This window comes from Syngnathus scovelli, chromosome 16, assembly GCF_024217435.2.
Source record: "Syngnathus scovelli strain Florida chromosome 16, RoL_Ssco_1.2, whole genome shotgun sequence".
Classification (NCBI taxonomy): domain Eukaryota; kingdom Metazoa; phylum Chordata; class Actinopteri; order Syngnathiformes; family Syngnathidae; genus Syngnathus; species Syngnathus scovelli.
This window is the reverse complement of record NC_090862.1, coordinates 893,358-914,475: the sequence shown is the minus strand read 5'-3', so window position 1 is coordinate 914,475 and position 21,118 is coordinate 893,358. Positions and strand designations below refer to the sequence as shown.

At 46.3% G+C, this 21,118-nt stretch overlaps 1 protein-coding gene across 2 annotated transcripts in view; it reads left to right on the top strand.

Moving 5' to 3' along the window:
• cacna1ia (calcium voltage-gated channel subunit alpha1 Ia) overlaps positions 1 to 21,118 on the top strand; it is a 66,932-nt gene that overhangs the window by 34,889 nt on the left and 10,925 nt on the right. For both annotated transcript variants that reach the window (XM_049744023.2, XM_068653376.1), the window contains exons 5-31: positions 905 to 1,002; positions 2,408 to 2,567; positions 5,462 to 5,810; positions 5,895 to 5,987; positions 7,306 to 7,633; positions 7,712 to 8,088; positions 10,065 to 10,216; positions 10,297 to 10,482; positions 11,328 to 11,445; positions 11,520 to 11,675; positions 11,806 to 11,887; positions 12,352 to 12,506; positions 12,944 to 13,672; positions 14,075 to 14,175; positions 14,710 to 14,833; positions 15,153 to 15,221; positions 15,841 to 16,019; positions 16,115 to 16,241; positions 16,492 to 16,617; positions 16,721 to 16,810; positions 16,912 to 17,104; positions 17,479 to 17,630; positions 18,161 to 18,270; positions 19,410 to 19,543; positions 19,632 to 19,702; positions 20,115 to 20,193; positions 20,731 to 20,852. In XM_049744023.2, coding sequence (XP_049599980.2) covers positions 905 to 1,002; positions 2,408 to 2,567; positions 5,462 to 5,810; positions 5,895 to 5,987; positions 7,306 to 7,633; positions 7,712 to 8,088; positions 10,065 to 10,216; positions 10,297 to 10,482; positions 11,328 to 11,445; positions 11,520 to 11,675; positions 11,806 to 11,887; positions 12,352 to 12,506; positions 12,944 to 13,672; positions 14,075 to 14,175; positions 14,710 to 14,833; positions 15,153 to 15,221; positions 15,841 to 16,019; positions 16,115 to 16,241; positions 16,492 to 16,617; positions 16,721 to 16,810; positions 16,912 to 17,104; positions 17,479 to 17,630; positions 18,161 to 18,270; positions 19,410 to 19,543; positions 19,632 to 19,702; positions 20,115 to 20,193; positions 20,731 to 20,852 — 4,660 coding nt within the window. The remainder of the gene's footprint in view (positions 1 to 904; positions 1,003 to 2,407; positions 2,568 to 5,461; positions 5,811 to 5,894; positions 5,988 to 7,305; positions 7,634 to 7,711; positions 8,089 to 10,064; positions 10,217 to 10,296; positions 10,483 to 11,327; positions 11,446 to 11,519; positions 11,676 to 11,805; positions 11,888 to 12,351; positions 12,507 to 12,943; positions 13,673 to 14,074; positions 14,176 to 14,709; positions 14,834 to 15,152; positions 15,222 to 15,840; positions 16,020 to 16,114; positions 16,242 to 16,491; positions 16,618 to 16,720; positions 16,811 to 16,911; positions 17,105 to 17,478; positions 17,631 to 18,160; positions 18,271 to 19,409; positions 19,544 to 19,631; positions 19,703 to 20,114; positions 20,194 to 20,730; positions 20,853 to 21,118) is intronic.

The window sequence follows — 21,118 nt, the reverse complement described above, 5'->3', positions numbered from 1 at the left end:
TTTACCTGAAGGTGCAATTAATACATAAGAAAGATAAGCAGTTAAATTAGTCCAACATTGTCTGCATTGCTCAAGGTAAACTAAACTTGACTCCCCAGACCCAAATCTCAAGTATCCCTTCTCAAAAGATCTCTTCCAAAATATTCCCGGAAAGTTTGAAGTAAATGGGTTGCGCCCAGCGGAGCAGCACCAGCCCAAATGTTATGTGGTCCCTTGGCTGGCTGGAGGTTACAATTAGTAGCTTGAGCTGCTGCCTGTCGGCCGTGGGCTACAACACTTCAACCCTGCTTGCAGCCGCGTCAGCTGCTGTCAACTTGATGAGTCAATGCTGAAGTGAAAATCTCACAAGCGGGTTGCTGTGTATTGTCGATGATATTAGCTTGAGTGTCGGCGAGATGCTGCTGCTGATGATGCTGATGATGCTGATGCTGTGGAGTGGCAGAGGGATGATGCTGATGCTGATGCTGATGCTGATGCTGATGTGGATTCAAGTAGAGTAGTCATTCACTGGTTGAAATGAAGCTAAAAAAAGCATTCCTGAAATCTACAGCCGTGTTTCAAACAGCTTCGCCATGCTGGGAAAACTTGCTAACAGATGCCAGCCTCTAAGTGAGCCGCAGCATCCTGCAGGCAACATTTGGAATATGAAGTCATCCTTTTTTTTTTTTTTTTTTTTCCCCCCTCTCCCCTCTCTCCCTCCTCTTCACCTCTCTTTCATGTAATTGCCTGTGGACTGCTTCTCATATCCAACACTGCCTGGACAGGTGAGATTAGATCAAAAGGATGACCAGTGATGCTGAAACCCAAGCGGGGGATCTTTGGTCCACCTGGAGCGGCGCTTTTGTCTGTTTGACATACTTTGACAACAAGAAGATTAAAAGTGTGCTTGATTCTCTTTCTACAGCATGGTGGAATACTCTCTGGACCTGCAGAACATCAACTTGTCAGCCATTAGGACGGTGCGAGTTCTTCGTCCCCTGAAAGCCATCAACAGAGTGCCAAGTGAGGCCATTTTTTTTTTTTTTTTTTTTTGTGTGTATGGCGCTAATTTAATTATGTCTGTATTGTGATGAAAACGCATTTATCAAAAATCACAAATCGTAGACCGCGAGTCACAGCCTCACCAAATCAAATGCTTTGATGGACTAAGTCCTCTACTTTAATCTAAAACTTTGAAACGGGCAGATTTTATGATGCGCCATGTTGCAATTATCAATTTAATGATCTACTATCAAAATGATACTTTTCATTAAAATGAGGCTTTAAAAATCAAGCCGTTCTCTCTGCTCTCAAACCACAGCGGGCTCAACTGTCAATCAAATGCAATACAAGCTACCAGCTAGTTCGCGAGCTAACTGATGTAGCAATACGTGGAATATTGCTGTTTGTTCCGAGTGACCCCGCGCGTAATTACTTTGCCGTGACCCGATTCCGTCCTCTATCCGTGACCCCATTAGAGGTGAGGAAGCGGGATGGCTTGGCACTATTTGTTCCTCGTTTTCCTGGCTCGCTGTGCACCTCAATTTGTAACTCCCCCTGACAAATTGTCCGATAATAGTCCCTCGCAGTGAACTCACAAGTTCAATGGATGGGAAGTAGGTACAGTACCGCCGGCCCGCCTGCAACCTTGGCGGCACTGAGGGGAGAAAGGACACCTAGAAAGAAAGTGCATTGTATCTATGCACTGGCGTTAATGTGTTTCTACAAAAATGTTTAGCTTTACATTCCCCCCCCCCTTTCTTTCTTTCGTTCTTTTTCTTGTTTCAATTGGCGGCGTTCCTTCGGGCCATGCGTCATTCTCGTTCACCGTCTCTCAATCTCCCCCTCTCCTCACCCAATTAGGACTAATGGAACTTTGGTCTAATGACAAGGCCCCTTGGGAACAAACACATTTAGACTTGCCGCTAGCTGCCGACACACACACACACACGCACGCACACACTTGCACATGCAGACTGATACACAAGCAACACTTTGCTTAGGGAAGAGCGTGTGTGACAGTTTGAAACATTACTGTCACGCCGTATGTTATTTCCAACATGTCTGATCAAATTTTAGCCTTAAAAAGGCGGCGCTCTCTACTTTGTGAGTGAACCGCAGGCGCCGTCTGTAAATCGTGTCAACTTGTGAGTCATTCCGTCGGCATTGTCTCATTTCTCAGCTTCTCACCTGTCACTCACGGCTTCTTCCGAATCAATGCGCGCTGGCGTCGCTGACACATTAGCCTACCGTCGAGCTGTTACTCACTAATCACAGCACGGCCCTGAAAAACACAAACACACATTCATCAAAGACAACAGAAGTGATTGCCGCGTCTTTGGCTTTCAATCACTGCTCACGTATTTAAAGGTGACATTTATTTTGACCTCGAATGACCTTTGAAATGTGTTTCTTCCGTTTCTTCCAGGTATGCGTATCCTGGTGAACCTGCTGCTGGACACTCTCCCCATGCTGGGCAACGTTCTCCTCCTCTGCTTCTTTGTGTTCTTCATCTTCGGAATCATCGGCGTGCAGCTGTGGGCGGGGCTTCTTCGGAACCGCTGTTACCTGGAGGAGAACTTCACCCTGTGAGCTAATCTATGTTTTGTAAAGCGTCGCTGCTTTCTCCTTGTGCCGGCCTTCCAGGAATAGGATTAGTTTGCCGCGCCATGCCTCCATATTCCCACCACGCCTGCCACCTGACTGTGTCACAGTGACATTCACCTTGTGCGTCTGAAGGTTTGATTACATGAAATTCATTCTGGCTTCTTTTTTCCCCATGCTGTGCTGGCACCACCACCAGCACAACAAGAAAAACAAAAGCACATTGTCCAAGCCGCTTTGTTTCTTCTGCGGTAATGCTGATACAGCGAGCGGTAATGACACTTGTAATAATCAGATGGGAAAGCGGATTTGTACCCGCCCGCCCGTCTGCTTGGTCCTCTTAAAGCTAAGTGCTGAAATTTACTGAAGTGAAACCTCTTCAGTAACTTAATGAGCTAGCTTGATCTAGTGCATTTTTGGTTGCGCTTCATTTGACTCAAGAGGCTTTGGAGGTTTAGTTTTTGGATTATTTTTGTTGTCTTAGTTGTCCGGTAGTTAGTTTTTATTTTTCTTTCTCGCACGCATTTGCTGACCAGTGCGGGCTTTTCAATTTTATGAGACGCGTTATTAGCGTAGGAGAAGTGTAATTTTGCATGGAATTGAAACCTGCAGGGGAGAGAGCGTGCGAGCGAGCAAGAGAGAGAGACAGTGTGTGTGCTTGAGTGCTTAATTAGAAAGGTGCTAGTGAGTTAGCACTTGAACGCTATTATGCTAAGTAAAGAGCTAATGTTGCATCCCTGAGAGGCAACCATGGAGTGTCGCAGTCAAGTACAGCAATCACTTTGCTGTCTGACACCTTCTGTCCCTTGGCGTTAACGCCTTCCGGTCTGAGATACTATTCTTTTTTTGATATGATTCTCTCTATTCTGACAAAAATAATGATCACTTGGAATGATTTAATTCCATTTCCAAGCCAAAGTCTCACGGGTGTCCGTACTGTATGTCCTCGTATCAACTTTGGACGAATGTTCCTTGTCATTTTCCGAAATTTGACAGCTGCTACTCCTTGATCCCTCTCTGCAGCTCGCTCTTCATCAGCAGGTGTGTTGTCAGTGTGATGCCAGACTTTTGTCAGGGCCACGCTGCGCAATGCAGGCTCACCAGCGGGGGCGGGCGGGTGGGGGGTAGCAACAGACTTCATTCATGCTCTCGTACTTTGACGGTGGCTTCTCTTCTCTTCTCTTCTCTTTCTTCTCTCTGTTTTCCTTTTGTTCTCCAGTCCCAGTCTCATTAACGCGATGGCGATGCCGCACGTTGCGTCGGTGCTGCAAAACAGCTTTGACGAGAATTGTCATGGTTTGGTAAGGACTGTGAGGCCACGGGCTGTTGTTAACAAACGCTCGGGCTATAGTTGTGATGCAACGGGCACGCTTGAAATTGGCGCATCCCCCGGCTGCCGGTGCAGTAAACGCATTGGCGCTCATGTAGGCGTGCACACCCGTGGGCACCTATTCATAGCGCGTAGAATTGCTGGTGTGCACGCACGCTGTTTGCCTCTCAGCGAGCCTCTCTTCAAGCACACCAAAAAAAGGGAGAGAGAGAGAGGGAGAGGAAGAAACGAATCAAACCTCAGTCCCCCTATTTTTTTTTGACCGTCAATTTTGAGTGCATCTTTTGCGCTCTGAAACGACATCAGGAAAAGGTGGAGGGAGCTTGAGGTGTCGGTGATGGCCGTATGATGGCTCCTGGAAATGACCTCCTTCCTTGAAGTGAGGGTGATAAAGGGCAGGAAAAAAAAAGAGAGCTATTTTAGTATGTGCCCATTTAAAGTGGCACTAAATGGGAAATAGTGGAGATGATAGTTTTGGAGTTGGGATGCAAGGAGCAGCTAAAGACACTCACTGCCTGGCTGCTTAAAGAAGGTTGTCAATGGATGAGGGGACGGCTAATCTGTTTTTCCGCTGATTTCATGCTCGGGCACACACACTTACGTAGTATCATATTCACTTTCCGCATGACTTAGTTTACGTGATGACACGTCCCTTGTCTGCTGCTTAAACAAAGCCATCTACAATTTTGCGCCTGTCATTTGATTTATTAGCTTAGCATTATTTTTACGGCTAGTCTTTCTGGTAGCAGAATATCTCTTAAGAAAGCTGATTTAAAGTATGTGTAAGAAAATCACATCAGTTCCCATTTGACATTCCAAAGCTTCTTATTAGAATCACACATTTGATCTGAAAGGGTGATGGCGGATTATCTGGCTGTTACAACGGCGGTCAAATGAGGTCCTCTGGTGCAGTGGAAGGAAGCACACCAGCATTTGAATAGTTTTGCTCTTTCTGACAAAGCCATCGTTATATTCAATCAACAATCATCCTTTTTGGAGGTGCACAAGCACGTGACGCTCAAACATGGCCAGACATAAGGTCACGCCATCATGAATCTGCATAATTGTTAACAGATCCATTCAGATCCTGCTTTTTTTTTTTTTTTTTTTTAAGTAGATTTTCCGACATAGTTTCAGCAAAGCTTCAGAAGCCAAGCTGACTGTTCTGATTTTTTTCTTCTGTTTATTATGCTGCTGCATGATTCAGTGGCACTGCAAGGCCAATGAAGACACTTGTTAGTCACATCCGGGTCATCCGGTACTCGAGGTATTCTGCCGAGCTGACCTGAGGCTGCTTTCTCTTCAGGCCACTCACCCCTTTTGTCATGTAGTGACCCGACACGTGATGCCTCACCTGTATTCCGCACTTGTCAGCATGCTTTTGATTTGCTTCATCAGCTTTGCAAGTTCACCGCTGGGCCAGGCTGTTTTTCCCTCTTTCTGTCTCTCACACATTTGACAGAAAATGGTATTTTATTTTGTGAGATATAAAAATGAAATGATTATTTACAATTCAAATCAATTGCTTCCCTCGCTTTGCCATGTCAGCTCTTCAGGAATGACCCCGCCACCTCCGTACTACCGACCCGAGGAGGATGACGAGCGGCCCTTCATCTGCTCGCTGGCATCTGACAACGGCATCATGTCATGCTCGGACGTTCCCGCCAGGCGACAAGGCGGCCAGACGTGCTGCCTGGACAAGGAAGACGCGCTTCACAGACAAGCTTTGGGTCTCAACCCCGAGCCCATGGGGAACGGCAGCGGCGCCGGTGATGCCGTGGGCCTGTGCATTAACTGGCACCAGTATTACACCCGCTGCCACACGGGAAGCAGCAACCCCCACAAGGGCGCCATCAACTTTGACAACATCGTCTATGCCTGGATTGTCATTTTCCAGGTATTTTTGTGTTGTAACCGACTCTATTTACGTTGCGTCTACTTTTTCGTTTCCCACTTTGATCCTTCTGATGCTTCCTCATAGGTGATCACTCTGGAAGGCTGGGTGGAGATCATGTATTACGTCATGGATGCCCACTCCTTCTACAACTTCATCTACTTCATCTTACTCATCATAGTAAGCATTGGGATGCATGTGGAGTCCGGTCGGTCGGTCGCTCTGGTGCTCTCAAATACCGTTCTTTATTTGTTATCAAAGTGTTTTCTGTTGGGACTTGAGTGCTGCCATCCATATTATTGTTTTGTTTTTCTGACATTGCGTTAATGAAGCTAGAAAAGACTCAGCGAAGAGTGTGCTACAGACATTAATAGTTTTGTTTTTAGCTGACACAAACCCAAGACTTTGTTTTTTTTAGGAATCGGGTGAAATCCTCGTGTAGTATATTATTCAATAATGAGTGGAAGATTGGAGCGTCTTTAATTGTTCACTGGTGAACGCCAATGGCCAAACAGCGCCAATTAAATGCCAAGTTTAATTTAAGAGAGATATACGCAATGTGTTGATAATTTCAAACAGTTCCTGGGTGTCTTCATAACATGTATTTAAAGAAAATAAGCCCCAAACCGTCCGTCTTCAAGATATTTGTTTTGAATGTGATAGGTGAATGGCTGCAAGTCATTTGAACCTGCAGACAAGGTGGCGATTATTAGGAAGTGAGTGTGTGTGGAACTTTGCCCATAAATGCATGTGACAGCAGCTGCACCAAAGCGCACAGACAATCAGCTGCGAACAAAAGCTGCCATCTTAATTTGTCCTCGTATGTGTGTGTGGGTGGGTGGGTGGGGGTCATTGCATGCATAATGCAGCGATCCTCTGAATGCTGATAGTGGACTGCCCTCTCTAATTATGCAGAAAGCCGTCTGTGATCTGATCAAATGCACGTCTCACACACGTACACACACACACACACACACACACACACACACACACACGCACACACACGTGGCTGGAAGGGAATCAAAGCGCCACACACCTGCAGAACTGTTTGACCCACGGGCCACAGATGTGTCTTGCCTTACACGCACGAAGCTCCCTTCCGGTGTCTTTTACCTTCTCCCACATCTGGTTTGGAGAGACTAAATGAAGGAATACCTTTTTTTAGTAGCAGCTATGTTAAGGGAGATTAAGGTGAAATGAGAAGACGGACCAACTCCGACTCGCGCTTTGGGCATGTGTTGGCTTGGTCTGTCTGCTCCAATCAGCCTCGCTTTAGTGGAAAGTCTGCCCCGGAAGACCTTCAGCTTGTGTGCTAACATTTCTACAGGCAAATTGATGTACTTCATACGTACCAGTCAGAGTGTGAAAACAAGTCAGTCTTTATTTCCGCACCAAACGCTTTGTTTGGCCTGAATAACTGTCAAATCCGCCAAATGTTGCTTTGGGTTTTCTCCTCTGTGTTGAAAGTCTGATTTCTTTATCTCTTTTTATTTTGCAGATCGGTTCTTTCTTCATGATCAACCTTTGCCTGGTGGTCATCGCCACTCAATTTTCCGAGACCAAGCAGCGGGAGCACCAGCTGATGCAGGAGCAGAGGGCGCAGTGCCTATCCTCGTCCACGCTGGCCAGCATGGCCGAGCCGGGCGATTGCTACGAGGAGATCTTCCAGCTGGTCTGCCACGTCCTCCGCAAGGCCAGGAGGAGATCGGCGGCTCTCTACTACACGCTGAGGGGCAAGCCCCCGCCTGCTGGCGGAGGCAGGGGCAACAGGCGGACAGGTGGACTCAATCAGAACGGAGAGAGGCATCACTCCAGGCATCCCAAATGTAGCGTCTCAACCTCATCTCGTGCAAATCATTCCAGCCGTGTACCTTCTAGCCAACATCTCATGTCTGTCTCCGCAGTAACCCAGTGTCCGCATCAAAGCAAGCAAGACCACGAGTTCCACCCGCTGGAAAACTCCATCAGCCTGGCCGTGCCTCCGAATCCGCACGACTGCCCTTTGTGCGCTTTAGCGCCGGAAGAAGGCCCGAGGACGGCGGGCGACGGCGCCGGCGGAGAGGACGACGAGGGCGACGCCGTGGAGGAGACGGACAAGGACGGGAACCGCTTGGAGGGTGCCAGGAAAAAGAAAAGGAGCTGTTTGGGACGCTGTAAGGACGTGTGGGATGAAATGAGGAGAAAACTGTGGGGCATCGTGGAGAGCAAGTATTTCAGCAGGGGCATTATGATTGCTATTCTCATCAACACTATCAGTATGGGCATCGAACATCACAATCAGGTAAGACCTTTTCTCGTTTCTTTTTTTTTTATTGTGAAATTATTCTATTCAATGAGGCCCAGCAGATGTTTCTATCTCCATAGCCGTTAAATGAAAAGGATGACCCAAACCATTTGGCAATGAATGTGTTTAGAAATAACAAATAAGTCGACATTTTGAACGTTTTAACTCGGTATCACCGCTAACAAAGATCAAGCAATATAAAATCCACTTGAGCGTGCGTGTCGCTGCCGGGATGCTTTCCTGACAGAGGTGTGAACATTTAGCCCGCTGGCATTTAACATTGGCCGTGCTTCTGAGAGCCACGTGACGGAGAAAGCTGCCAAGCAAACACGGGATGCACAACGTTGACATAGGTGTCAAACTCGAGGCCCGGGGACCAGATACGGCCCGCCACATCATGACATATCGCTTGTGCTTTTTATTACCATTAGTCTTTTTAAAATATTGAAACAGTTTTTACTAATGTCTGATTTCAACACTATTTATCAGATTTGAATGGCCCTCCAAGGGAAAGTACGATGCGGCCTGCGACAAAAATGAGTTTGACACCCCTGCTTTAAATGTTGCTGTTTTTTGGTATTTCTCGCCTCCCTCCCTCCCTCCCTCCCACCTTCCCTGCCTCCCTTTTCTAATTATTTTCTCGAAGAATCCCTTCTCGTGCCCACTTTGCTTCCTGCCTTCCCAGCACTTTTCCTTCCTTCCTTCCTTCCTCCCTCCCATCCGTCCTTCCTGCTTTACCCCAAGTGCCTTGGCTTCTCTCTGACTCTCGACGTCTCCTCCACAACGGCGCCTCTCTTTCCCGTCCACCCCCGCGCTCTTTGACAGTGTACGGAATAGTTGCTTTCTCCCGCCCGTCTCCGAAGACTCTAAAAATAAACGAAGGCGGAGAGGGGAGGAAGGCGGTGAGAAGAAGGAGACAGATGCCGGTTACACAGCATTTTTTCGTCTCCGTTTCCCACGAGTTTGCGCGTGTGCATTTCAAAGCGGGCCTATGTGCAAGCGCATGCATTTGCATGTTGGCTCTCACAAATGCTTTTGTTGTCCTCCTTTGAGCCTTCCTGCTTGTGATGGCACTGTGCGTCTGTTCTGCAGCGGCAAGGTCTAACCTCATGCAAAACAGGAGCTCCACAACACATATGCTCATATTGGGCCAAAAAAGCAGCTCTCATATTTGTTAATTATTAAAATCATACAATTATTTAAAGAAATAAACACAAATCTTTTTCCAACTTAAATAAATAGATATTAAATATACCGTTTACTTTAAAACGGAATAAAGTACTGAGAAGAAAATCATCCAGTTCAACAGTGCAGATAATGTCAAATGTGGGCTTGTGCTGTTGTTTTCATTGTGGATGTAAAAAGTCAGCGTGCCATGAGCCAAAACACTGCGGTCCCAAAACACTTTTGGCAATGTGTCCTTTTTGGATGGCGTGCATGTTTGTGGAGCTCGGAGCATTCCGGATGTGTTATCAAACACTTTTCAGATAAACGGATCAGCTTCGATGGCGCTCTATAGTCTCGGTAGACATATTCTTTTTTATTGCCGCAACTGAGCTCATTGCATTTTGCCTAATTTGCTTCCAGCACTTTTCCTTTTCCTTTGCTTTCCTTTCGCCTTGGCCACCTTTCTCCTCCTCTTCGCTGATGGACAGGACGATATTGATTTCCAAGAGATGGGTCTCCTTGATAATGAGACTTTGGGGGAAAAAAAGGAAGGAAAAGCAGAGTTAGGGAAGCTGGAGGGGGATGAAGATAGATTGGATGAAAAAAACGGATTAAATGGGTGGATGGAGGTGTGTGAGTGAGCTTTGCCTCTGACATGGTCCACCAACTTTATCGCGGCTTGTCGCCTCTTTAGTGTGCTGACTCCAAAACTGGAAGTCCGCGGCGGCGTCAGAAGAAGTTTGCCATCCATGTCACCCCACCGCTGCTCTCTTCAGTGGTTTGTTGTTGTTGTTTTTTTTACCCAGCCGGAGGAGCTGACCAATGTGCTGGAGATCTGCAACATTGTTTTCACCAGCATGTTCACCCTGGAGATGATCCTCAAGTTGACGGCTTTTGGCTTTTTTGAGTACTTGAGGAACCCGTATAACATCTTTGACGGCATCATTGTCATCATCAGGTCTCTACCTCCTTTTTTTTTCTCTTTTTTTTTTTTTTTATTGTTCCGCCTTCTTATGTCCGATCCAATGGACTTTGCAGCGTGTGCGAGATTATCGGTCAGGCGGACGGCGGCTTGTCGGTGCTGAGGACCTTCAGGCTCCTGCGCGTCATCAAGCTGGTCAGGTTCATGCCCGCCCTGAGGCGTCAGTTGGTGGTTCTGATGAAGACCATGGACAACGTGGCAACCTTCTGTATGCTGCTCATGCTCTTCATCTTCATCTTCAGGTATCAAGAGCGCCGCGACTAATATTTGTCTGCGCGTTGTTGTTTATGATTCTTCATATAGTGAGATGGGCTTTGCTCGAGAGCAGCCATAAATTGCAATTGTGATATAAAACATCATCCGAGGGAATAGAAGCTTCAAGTCCTGTGTGGTCATTGAGCAGTCCAAGCAGACATTAAGCCCAAAGGCTTCAAAACAGTAGGATTAGGTCAATTATTAAAGTGCCAAATCATAATTTCCAAATGTCTCAGCCATTCTTTCTTTGGCTCCCGCTTGCTTTCCTTAGAGCATAAAAGTTATGATTATGTTTATGCTAATTTGACTGTCTGCCGACTGTAAAGAACTAAACTGCTATAAAATTTGAAAGACATTTTGGCACTTAAAGCAAAACACGAGAGCCACTCAAAAGATGCTGCAGAGAAGAATCCTAGTCACTTAACCTGCAAATCTATGTCAGGATGTTTCCCAAAACATTTGATTTTATTGAGTTTATTTACAGCCTTCCCGCCAGAATTCAGAATGATGCTCTTTTTGACTTGAACGGTACCCAAGAGAACCATTTTGTAAACTAAAGAATATGGCCTTTTAATAAGCAATAATGCATCGTGCTTAAAGTCTTGCAAAGTGGAAAATAAATGTCTAATAAATTTGACACACACCACGGAAGAGTGTCAACATCACTGCCAAATTTGAATGATAAAAAAAAGCCAAGTACGTATCCGAAATGAGTCTCCTGAAAAAGCTTGGCTCGCCACCAGGTAGCTCGCAAGCTAACCGTAGCTCACAGGCTAACCGGGACTCCTGTCATTTAGCTATTTAGCTTTCTAAAATGTTTGTCGTGTTGCAGTATCCTGGGGATGCACATCTTTGGTTGCAAGTTCAGTTTGAAGACAGATGCGGGAGACACTGTGCCTGACAGGAAAAACTTTGATTCCCTCCTCTGGGCCATCGTCACAGTCTTTCAGGTACACGCGCGAGTTTAACACCCGTTCAATGGTGCCAAAAATGTCCTATTTACAATATGTGCACTGGCTTGTAGATTCTGACTCAGGAGGACTGGAATATGGTGTTGTACAACGGCATGGCTTCCACCTCACCCTGCGCCGCCCTCTACTTTGTAGCGCTGATGACGTTCGGAAACTATGTTCTCTTCAATTTATTGGTGGCCATCTTGGTGGAAGGGTTTCAAGCTGAGGTAAGAAACAAGAGAGTGTGCCCATGTATTGCCCATTCCGGCTTTATTGGCAAAACTAGGTCAGCAAATGACGCTCGATCATCTACGAGCGATTACATGTTGATTTCATTCTGCTTGTGTGTTTCCACAGGGAGATGCGAACCGCTCTTACTCAGATGATGACAGGTCTTCCTGTAATTTTGAGGAGCAGCAGGACTCTCTGCATCTCTCAGGTATTAGAGGTTCTTGTTGATTTCAAGAATTGTTCTTGGTACGGATTTGTCCAACAAAAATTCCTAAACTCCGTTTTGTCACCGTAGCTTAGCATCTTTTTCTTGCCTACAGAGCGCAATTGACATTTCTCTTCACGACTCTTCTCGTTTCTCTCTCTTGGCAAAAAGCGAAGCATCACACTCAATAAATTAGCATGTAGCAGCACATTAAAGTGTTTACTATTTAAAGATTGGACAACCTGCTGGCAGGGTATCACCATTACGAGCTCATCGCTGGCTCTTTGGAGGTGATTCAACTCGGATTAAAGCGTCCCGTGTCTCGCTTAACGGGCCGTTATGTCACTTGAGCAAATGAAATGAACTTTCGATCGGATAGGTACAAAAGTGAAGAAAAATGTCACGTGGTGTCTGGCTCTTGGGTTTATTTGTACATAATGGCCTTTGGCCTGTTTTTTTTCACGCAGACCCAAAGATCTGCACGCTGACACCTAACGGACATTTGGACTTGAGCCCACTGGCTACCAGCCTATTTCCTGGAGAGAGGTTGAGTTTTGCACTCGGGTCGAGGAAGAACAGTGTCATTTCCCTCGGCAGGGCCAACCTGGAGCAGAGGGCCGCGGTACGTCAACGAGAGGCCTTCAATTCATTTGGGTTTTGATATTGCGACGACATATTTTCGCCCATCGTCTGGGTTTTCGTCAATCGATCCGAGACTTTGCCCGGCAGCAAATCATGGGTTTTATCGTGCCTTTTTAATTTGCAAAAGCAACTATTTGATCAAGTAAAAAGGGCATTTAGTTGATTAAAATGCACTACATGGAAAGTGTTGAGGAGCTGTTAATTACTTAATCCAGCAGGGGTTGGGTACAACCTTTCAGTCGTCGCACGATCCTTCTTGTTTTCAGACGTTTTGAGCAATTATCGGACCAGTTTGTGTTATTGATTAACGCATTCGCTACCATTGATGGCCATAGACGTCAAAGATCCATTTTAACTGTGCTGGCGGTGAAGGAGGTAACTAATCCAAAATCTCTCCAACATATCTTTGGTTCTCAGTATCCGGGCCGCGGTTACCACAACTGGGGTCGCCCGCTGGGCCGCCAGCATCAGGCCCCTTGGACTCGGCGCTCCAGTTGGAACAGCCTGATGGGTTGCCGCCCCTGCTCCTCTTCGTCTCCGTCGGCGAGTCCGGCCTTCACCTCCACCTCGGCCAGGCCTTTTTACGGCTACGGCTTAGGAGGTCTGGGAGGGGTGGTCGGGGGAAGTCTCCGGATCCGAGGACCCCGCGCCTCCTCTTCCCCGCTCCGCCACCTCCACAGCGTCCACCCGGATGAGGAGGAAAGCCTTCTCTCGCCTCCCGCCGTTGCGTCTCACACGCTTCATCTTCGCCATCCTATCCTCCAGGGACATTTTGTACCCAGGAGGGACCGCCGGGCTCTGTCTCTGGAGCTTCCCCAGTTGCTCCAGGTCCCGGGCATCCCGCATCCTCCCCCGTTGGCGCACCGTCCCGCCTCCCCCACGGCCCTCCACGCTCACCAGAGGAAGAGCTTCCCCGGAGGGACGCTCATCGGTAGCGGCGGTGGCTTTGAGAGTCCCGGCGTCATGGGAGGAGTGTACCAAGACTGTAACGGCAAGACTCCTCTGGCACAGCTTCTTCACCCGCCTCCCAAACACCAAACGGAACAGACTTGTAGGACAAACCACCAAAGACTGATTTCAGAAGTCTTTCCGCAGGTGAACACACGAAACAAGGGCCAGGAAGACATGGATGACGAGCTGGACTATGTAAGTGGATACAAGTCGACACGGTCGCTTCTTGACAGATAAAAGCATCTCATTCCGCAGATGGAGTCGAAAGAAATACGAGCAACCATAAGCCAGCCATTATCGTCTGTTGTTTTAGTACAAGCGTTTACACATCTCCCGCTCTCATAAGCACTTTGTGTAAAGTCGCCACTTCTTATCTTTCCAGCCCTGCGAGAGAGAGCCTCGATTGTTTCCATTGTAAATAAGCAACACGCTTAATTAGAAAGGAGCACTTGCGCAGATGTTGCTTCCAAGCTGTTTCTATACGTCGTTCAATAGTGTAAATAATTGAAGCCTCGGGGATGTGGAGCCAGCTCGGGGTATTTTTATGCTCACCAAAAACGTGTGACGGATGAGGGCCGATGGCTGTTTTTGTTGCAGAGCTTGTGTTTCCGCATCCAAAAAATGTTGGAGGCGCACAAGCCGGACTGGTGCGAGACCAGACAGGACTGGTCCGTGTTTCTCTTCTCGCCGCAGAACAAGTGAGTCCGCCGTCGTGATGTCATTTTCTGCAGGTTGCTTTGAGGAAATTTCACAGCTACTAAGACAAATAGTGCCCCTCCCTCCCTCCCTCCCTCCATCCCTCCATCTTATCGAAAGAGACGACCAAGACTCCATTAGAGTATCGATTGGCATTTGGAGACACAGTCACGGACGGGGAGGCTGTCTTTAATCTCCTGCATCATCTTTAATAACAAATGCATTGAAATGTTGCCGCATGCCTTGTAAAAGTGATTATTCTTTTCATTTTGTCCATTTTCTTTCCTCCCATTCCAATCCGCTCTGCTGTGAGGATATTTAATTGCTTTTGGGCGCTACAAACGCTGCCACGTGCCAAATTTGGAAATGTATACTGTATGGCTTTTGATGTTCTGCATCGCAACAGCAAGCTGGCCGGGTTTGGGCGGGGCTCGTCGTAATTTGTCCAAGGGAGGGATTTCAATCGTTACAGTCAAACAATAATTGCATTTCCTGTTGTCATCATTTCTTTTTTTCTTTCATTTTTCCGGGTTTAGGTTCCGTCAGATCTGCCAGTCCATCATCGCCCATAAGTTGTTTGATTACGTGGTGCTGGCCTTCATCTTTTCCAATTGCATCACGGTGGCTCTCGAGAGACCCAAGATCCTCCAGGGCAGCTTGGTAAAGCAATTGCATGACTCAAGACTATTTACAAGTCCAAATTCTGCCGGGAATTATTACCAGAAACCACGTGGTCAAACTATTTTTGTTTGAAGAAGTAAAAAAATGAATAGGAACATTTTGCTGATCAAATTTTGGGGGGTAAAAAAATCCTGCAAAAATGAACCTTATGTGTGCCATTGAAGTTATTGCTTCCGCCTGGCAATAATTCAAGCCAAATGAACTTTTATGAGATAAAAGGAACAATAAGGAAGGCTTTACTGGTCCCTCTTGTCATATTTGTTAGCGTCACCCTCTCTTGTTGTCTCTTCCAATTCAGGAAAGGGTGTTCCTCACTATATCCAACTACATCTTTACTGCCATCTTTGTGGGCGAGATGACACTCAAGGTAACTTTTTACTGGCGCTTTAAAATGCAGCCCGTGAGCCACCATCACACTCACACACACGCGCACGCGCGGGCGCACAGAGTTAATCCTTCCTCATAAGTCCCTTTTGTTGTTTTATTTTTTTCTTCTCTTCCTCCACCTCCCACTGCTAGTCTCTGTTTTCTCTGTGATCCTTTGGCACAAGTGGGCCATCCATTATGCATTCCCGCAATCAATTATTAACCAATCACGCGCCGTCAAGCAGCCGCAGACTTGTCAGCCCCCCGGCCGAGCTGTACATGTATCCCTCTGTGTCTCTGTCTGTCTGAGCCTTGTGCGTCCAAATAACACGTGTTGGCGAGTGTGTGCGTGCATGTGCGTGCGTGTGTGTAGCATTCATCTCTCTGCAGGATTCCACTGCTGAGCTTAGTGTTAGTGTACAAGATGCAGCCAAGTAAAAGGCACAACACAGCAGGCTTGATGAAGTGGTCAGCATGTTGCTCGATATTTCACTGGGTCGCACCCCTCCCCTCCCCCCCTCCCATCTTTATTTGCGGGTGCAGCGGCCAAGCAATTGATTGCCGTCTGCAGATATTCCGAGTCTGTAAATCAGTTTCACCTTGCTTATTTTTCTCTCCAGGTGGTTTCCATGGGCCTGTACATGGGGGAGCAGGCATATTTGCGGAGCAGCTGGAATATTCTGGATGGCTTCCTGGTTTTTGTGTCTTTAATTGACATTGTGGTGTCAATGGCGGGCGGGGCCAAGATCCTGGGAGTGCTTCGAGTGCTCCGTCTGCTCAGGACGCTCCGTCCTCTCAGGTGCGGTCAAAGCAAGGCGTGGCTGAATATACGTACGATTTTATGATTCTCATTTGTCCTTTTCTTATTTGTGAGTTTCCTTTGACACTCTGCAGGGTGATCAGCAGAGCTCCAGGTCTGAAGCTGGTGGTGGAGACCCTCATCACCTCTCTCAAACCCATCGGCAACATTGTCCTCATCTGCTGCGCTTTCTTCATCATCTTTGGTATTCTCGGGGTCCAGGTAGGACACGGCAGGAGTAAACAATGTGGCACGGCTTTGCATGTATATTTCATAATCTATTTGAGTCACGGCGCGTTTAACCCTGCTAATCGGCGCTCGCGTTGCAGGGCTGATACTTGATTATCTTGTTATCGCGGAATTCATTTGCCTCGTCGTCATTTAAAGAAACGGCAAAACATTCTTAGCTGGAGATCAGCTCATTATTTCTCTGAGCCCAGACTCGTTTGTTTGTGATCCACTTTTCCAACAGCTGTTTAAAGGCAAGTTTTTCTACTGCTTGGGGCCTGATGTGAAAAACATCACCAACAAATCCGATTGTCTACAAGCCAACTACAAGTGGGTTCACCATAAGTACAACTTTGACAATTTGGGGCAGGTTGGTGCTCTTTTTCTTTATCCTATGAGGAACATTGGTTACATTTCAGACTTCACATTGTGGTATTTATTTATTTTTGTTTTGTTTGTTTCCCACCTTCCAGGCCCTGATGTCCTTGTTTGTGCTAGCCTCGAAGGACGGTTGGGTCAACATCATGTATCACGGTCTGGATGCCGTCGCCGTGGACCAGCAGGTAAACGCTTTCCGACTGTCAAGTCATCCAATGTCACTTTGAAATCATCAAATGACTCTTGTCTTTCCCCTCAACTCCACTTTGACAAACCTAACGCGAAGCCGGTGACCAACAACAACCCCTGGATGCTGCTCTATTTCATCTCCTTCCTCCTCATCGTCAGCTTCTTCGTCCTCAACATGTTTGTCGGCGTTGTGGTGGAGAACTTTCACAAGTGCCGCCAGCACCAGGAAGTGGAGGAGGCCAAGAGGCGTGAGGAGAAACGGCAGCGGCGTATGGAAAAAAAGAGGAGAAGTAAGTCCAGGCGGGCCACAACAGGGGCAGGACGGACCTTATTTAATATATAGTCGGCTGAAGGTTATTTAGGAATCGTTTATATTTTGGTGAGGATAGCATGTTTTTGGTGCCCTAGCTTCGTCAGCACGACGAAGCAAAAAAAAACGGCAAATAATTCAATGAGATCTCGGGTGGAGTGCCAAAACAAAAAAAAAACCTTTTTAGCCAACACTAAATTAAGCATGACGGGACACTTAGCTGTTTTGAAAGTGTCAAGCGGGTGTAAATTCCAAGCACAATATATGATGGCGCTAAAAATGGATATCCATCATCTTTATTTTTTCATTTTATGAATATGCAAATGACCGGGCTATCTTGTGTTCGGCCAACAGAAGCCCAAAAGCTTCCCTACTACGCCAGCTACAGCAACGTTCGGCTGATGATCCACACGCTGTGCACCAACCACTACCTGGACCTCATCATCACCTTCATCATCTGCATCAACGTCATCACCATGTCCCTTGAGCACTACAATCAACCTCGCGTAAGACAGACCTCTGACGCCTTCATTTCGCTTTTATTTTTATTTTTTTGGTGCAATTTTACAAGCTTGTTCTTAAGGGGAGGACATTTTTGCACCGTTATTTAAAAACAAATGTCTCCAGAAATCTGCAGCCGATACAATGATCTTGATTGCACCGCTGAGGGATGTGACGAGCGACACAATACCTGTTCAGTCATTTCTAATGACACCTTTTTTGCTACCCAATCAACCAAGGTGACCCGGGGAAAAAAAAATATTTTAACCCCTTATGTGCCATCTAGCCATTAAAATAAGGTTAGATAGAGAGCAATAATAATGATAATAATAATTCATTTTCATTTCAGGCTGCATAACTATGCTATCTTTGTACTCAAATTTTTCCGAATCGATGATCATGCCTCTGGCCCGCCAAACAATTCCGTTTTTTTGGCGTTTCCTGGCGCTTGATGCAGCTGATTCTCCCCCAGCCTGGCTGCGCACAGATGCACACTTGAAGCTCACACCTAGCTCTTGATTGTCTTTTTTCCCAGTCTCTAGATCTGGCTCTGAAGTACTGCAATTATTTCTTCACCTCCACTTTCGTGCTGGAATCCATCCTCAAGCTCATCGCCTTCGGCTTCCGCCGCTTCTTCAAAGACAGGTGCGGTGGGAATTTCTTCATGATTGTGCCACGCTTTATTGTGTCGACGTGCTAGGCTGTAAATCGTTCCTTTGGATAATCATCACAAACTTTGGGCTGAGAAAACCTTGGCAACCATTTGTCGTTTCAATGTGTAGCCTGAAAATGAAGAATCAAAGAAATTTGTGTCTCATCAGTTCAATTATCTGTACCCAACCGGGGGGATGAAATGCCATCGTATTACTCGGTTGGGCCTAATGTGCACAAATATCCCGATCATTTCAGCACTTTTGCTTCGATTTATCATACCATTGTACTTCCTGGCAGCATTCTTGCAAGGTTGGGCGAATAGCGAGAGAATGTGTCACATAATAATGCGTCAAACGTATTTTTTTAAGTGTCACCAACAGACACGAGTGGTCACGGTGCATGTGTCGTTTTTTTTTTTTTTTTCCTGGCTCCAGTGGCTGTCAGGTCACATTAAAAGCAGTCAAGGACTCACAAAATGTGAGACTTCCACTCATTTCTCTCATCCTTGGTTGAGTTAAAAACTCATTGAGTCCCAATCGGACATTGTTCTGTTCCTGCATCTGAGAAAAAACAAATTAAATGAAAAAAAAAAAATAAATTGCTGCTGCTGTTTCCCAATCCAAAGGCGCTAAAGCAGTAAAAGAGAGCGTTTCATTTACCACGATAAGATCAAGCGAGAATTGAGCGAGGCGCATTTTATACGTTGATATCCAGCAAGTCCTATTTTTCAACACAAAAGGAAACAATAAAAGCCAGTACATTTAGATTGACCATTTACACTGGACCTTTTTAGAACTATTGTTGTTTGTCAAAGTGCAATTTTGTAAATTGGCCAGACCGCAGCTCACTATAAAGTAACACGGGCCAACAGGAGTTTACTAAATGTATCATCAATAGAGCAGCTATTGATCCTCTAGCAAAGGAAACAAAGTAACAAATTAACTGGAGCATAAAGACGACAGTAAAAATCCACACTGAAGAAGTGACTTGATGTTCAATTACCACAGGCTAAAAAGTAGCGCTTAGACGCCACATATAAGAAATATTAGCTTAGATAGAAATTAAATAATCTAATATAAGTACGTATATAAGGCCCATCTAGCGCTAAAGATATATTGTACATGTATCAGGTGGAACCAGCTGGACCTTGCCATTGTGCTTCTGTCCGTGATGGGCATCACTTTGGAGGAGATTGAGATAAGCGCCGCGCTGCCCATCAACCCCACTATCATCAGGATCATGAGAGTGCTGAGAATAGCACGAGGTGCGTACTATGTTTATTTTATCTCACACACTTTGGAGCTGACTGCCCTCATTTCATGTATTTTCCTTCCGCACGTTTGTTCGCACAGTCCTGAAGCTGCTGAAAATGGCCACAGGAATGCGAGCCCTGTTGGATACGGTGGTCCAAGCCCTGCCTCAGGTACACACACACACACACACGCTCATCATTCCTGCTGACCATCCAAAAGTAATGCAAAGCCTACCCAAAAAAATGAGCATTTCTTTTCAGAGGGTAGCGTGAGTCGTGAAGGTTCCGACTTCCTCGTCTTTGTTTTTTTATTGACCCGCTCTCATTAACACTGAGCCCTTTGCTCTGTCCCAAGGGAGCACAGCGAGGTAATTAAAACTCAGGCTAATTAAACACTTCCCCGAGGAAACTCTCACTTTCTCTCCATTTTATTCAAGTGTGTGTTTGAGGTCAAGAGAATAGGGTTCAACAGGTGACCTATGGCCTGATGACATCAGACTTCACGATTCAAATGAAACATTACATAGCAAGCAAAAAGTATCACTTTTGTAAAGCTTTTTTTTTCCCCCGTTTGTGTGTTCAGGTGGGTAACCTGGGTCTGCTCTTCATGCTACTGTTTTTCATCTACGCCGCCTTAGGAGTAGAGCTTTTCGGAGAACTTGGTGAGTGACCTTTTCATCAGAATGAAAAATACTGACCAGTTGAGTTTTCAACGCTTACAGTAAAAATTGCCTTTATCGAATTGCTGTAGATCAAAAATGGCGCCAGTGTTTTTCATTGAAGCGTCAAGCCAAATCCAGCTGGTGCTCATTGAAGCAACATCTTTTCGTTTATCCATCTATCTATCTAGTATATCCTTAAACTCTTTTCATTAGTTCTCTCACAGTTAGCCAACAGGGAATCAAGCCACTCTCGGGCACTCTGAAACAAGTAATGTCCTTAAATGCCACGTCGCTAGCAGAAGATACTCTCCATCTTGTTAAATTGCTGCAGTGCTGGAGAAACGCGTCTTTTCCTTGAGGTCATGCTTGAGTCTATTTTGGGGATTCAAGCTCAAGGACAAACCAGGCAACAGGTTGTGTTGCTATTAATCCAAAAAAGGACGCTTAGCAGCTGATTTTCATTTTGTCGTGCCGGATCTCTCAAAATGATGTGTATTTTCCTCTGCTTTTGCCTGCCCCTGCTCTTCTCATCCTCAGTTTGCAATCAAGACTACCCGTGCGAGGGCATGAGTCGTCACGCTACCTTTGAGAACTTTGGCATGGCCTTCCTGACTTTGTTCCAAGTCTCTACGGGCGACAACTGGAATGGCATCATGAAGGTGCGTTCCGTTGTCTGCACGCTCACCTCCTCAATAGCGGATGGACCGGCGCACTTCCAAAATAACGTCTGAAAGGATTCAACTCCAAATGTTCACCCAAGCAAACGGCCAAGACGCCCCCGAGAGGGACAAAAGACAAACTATCCGTTGTCTTAACCGTGACTTCCGATGGAGGAGAAATGTGCTGGCTCAGCAAACGGCTACACAAATTTCCGCTCTGATGTGTAGGGAAGTGACTGCGGCTCACTGCGTACGCACACCAAACA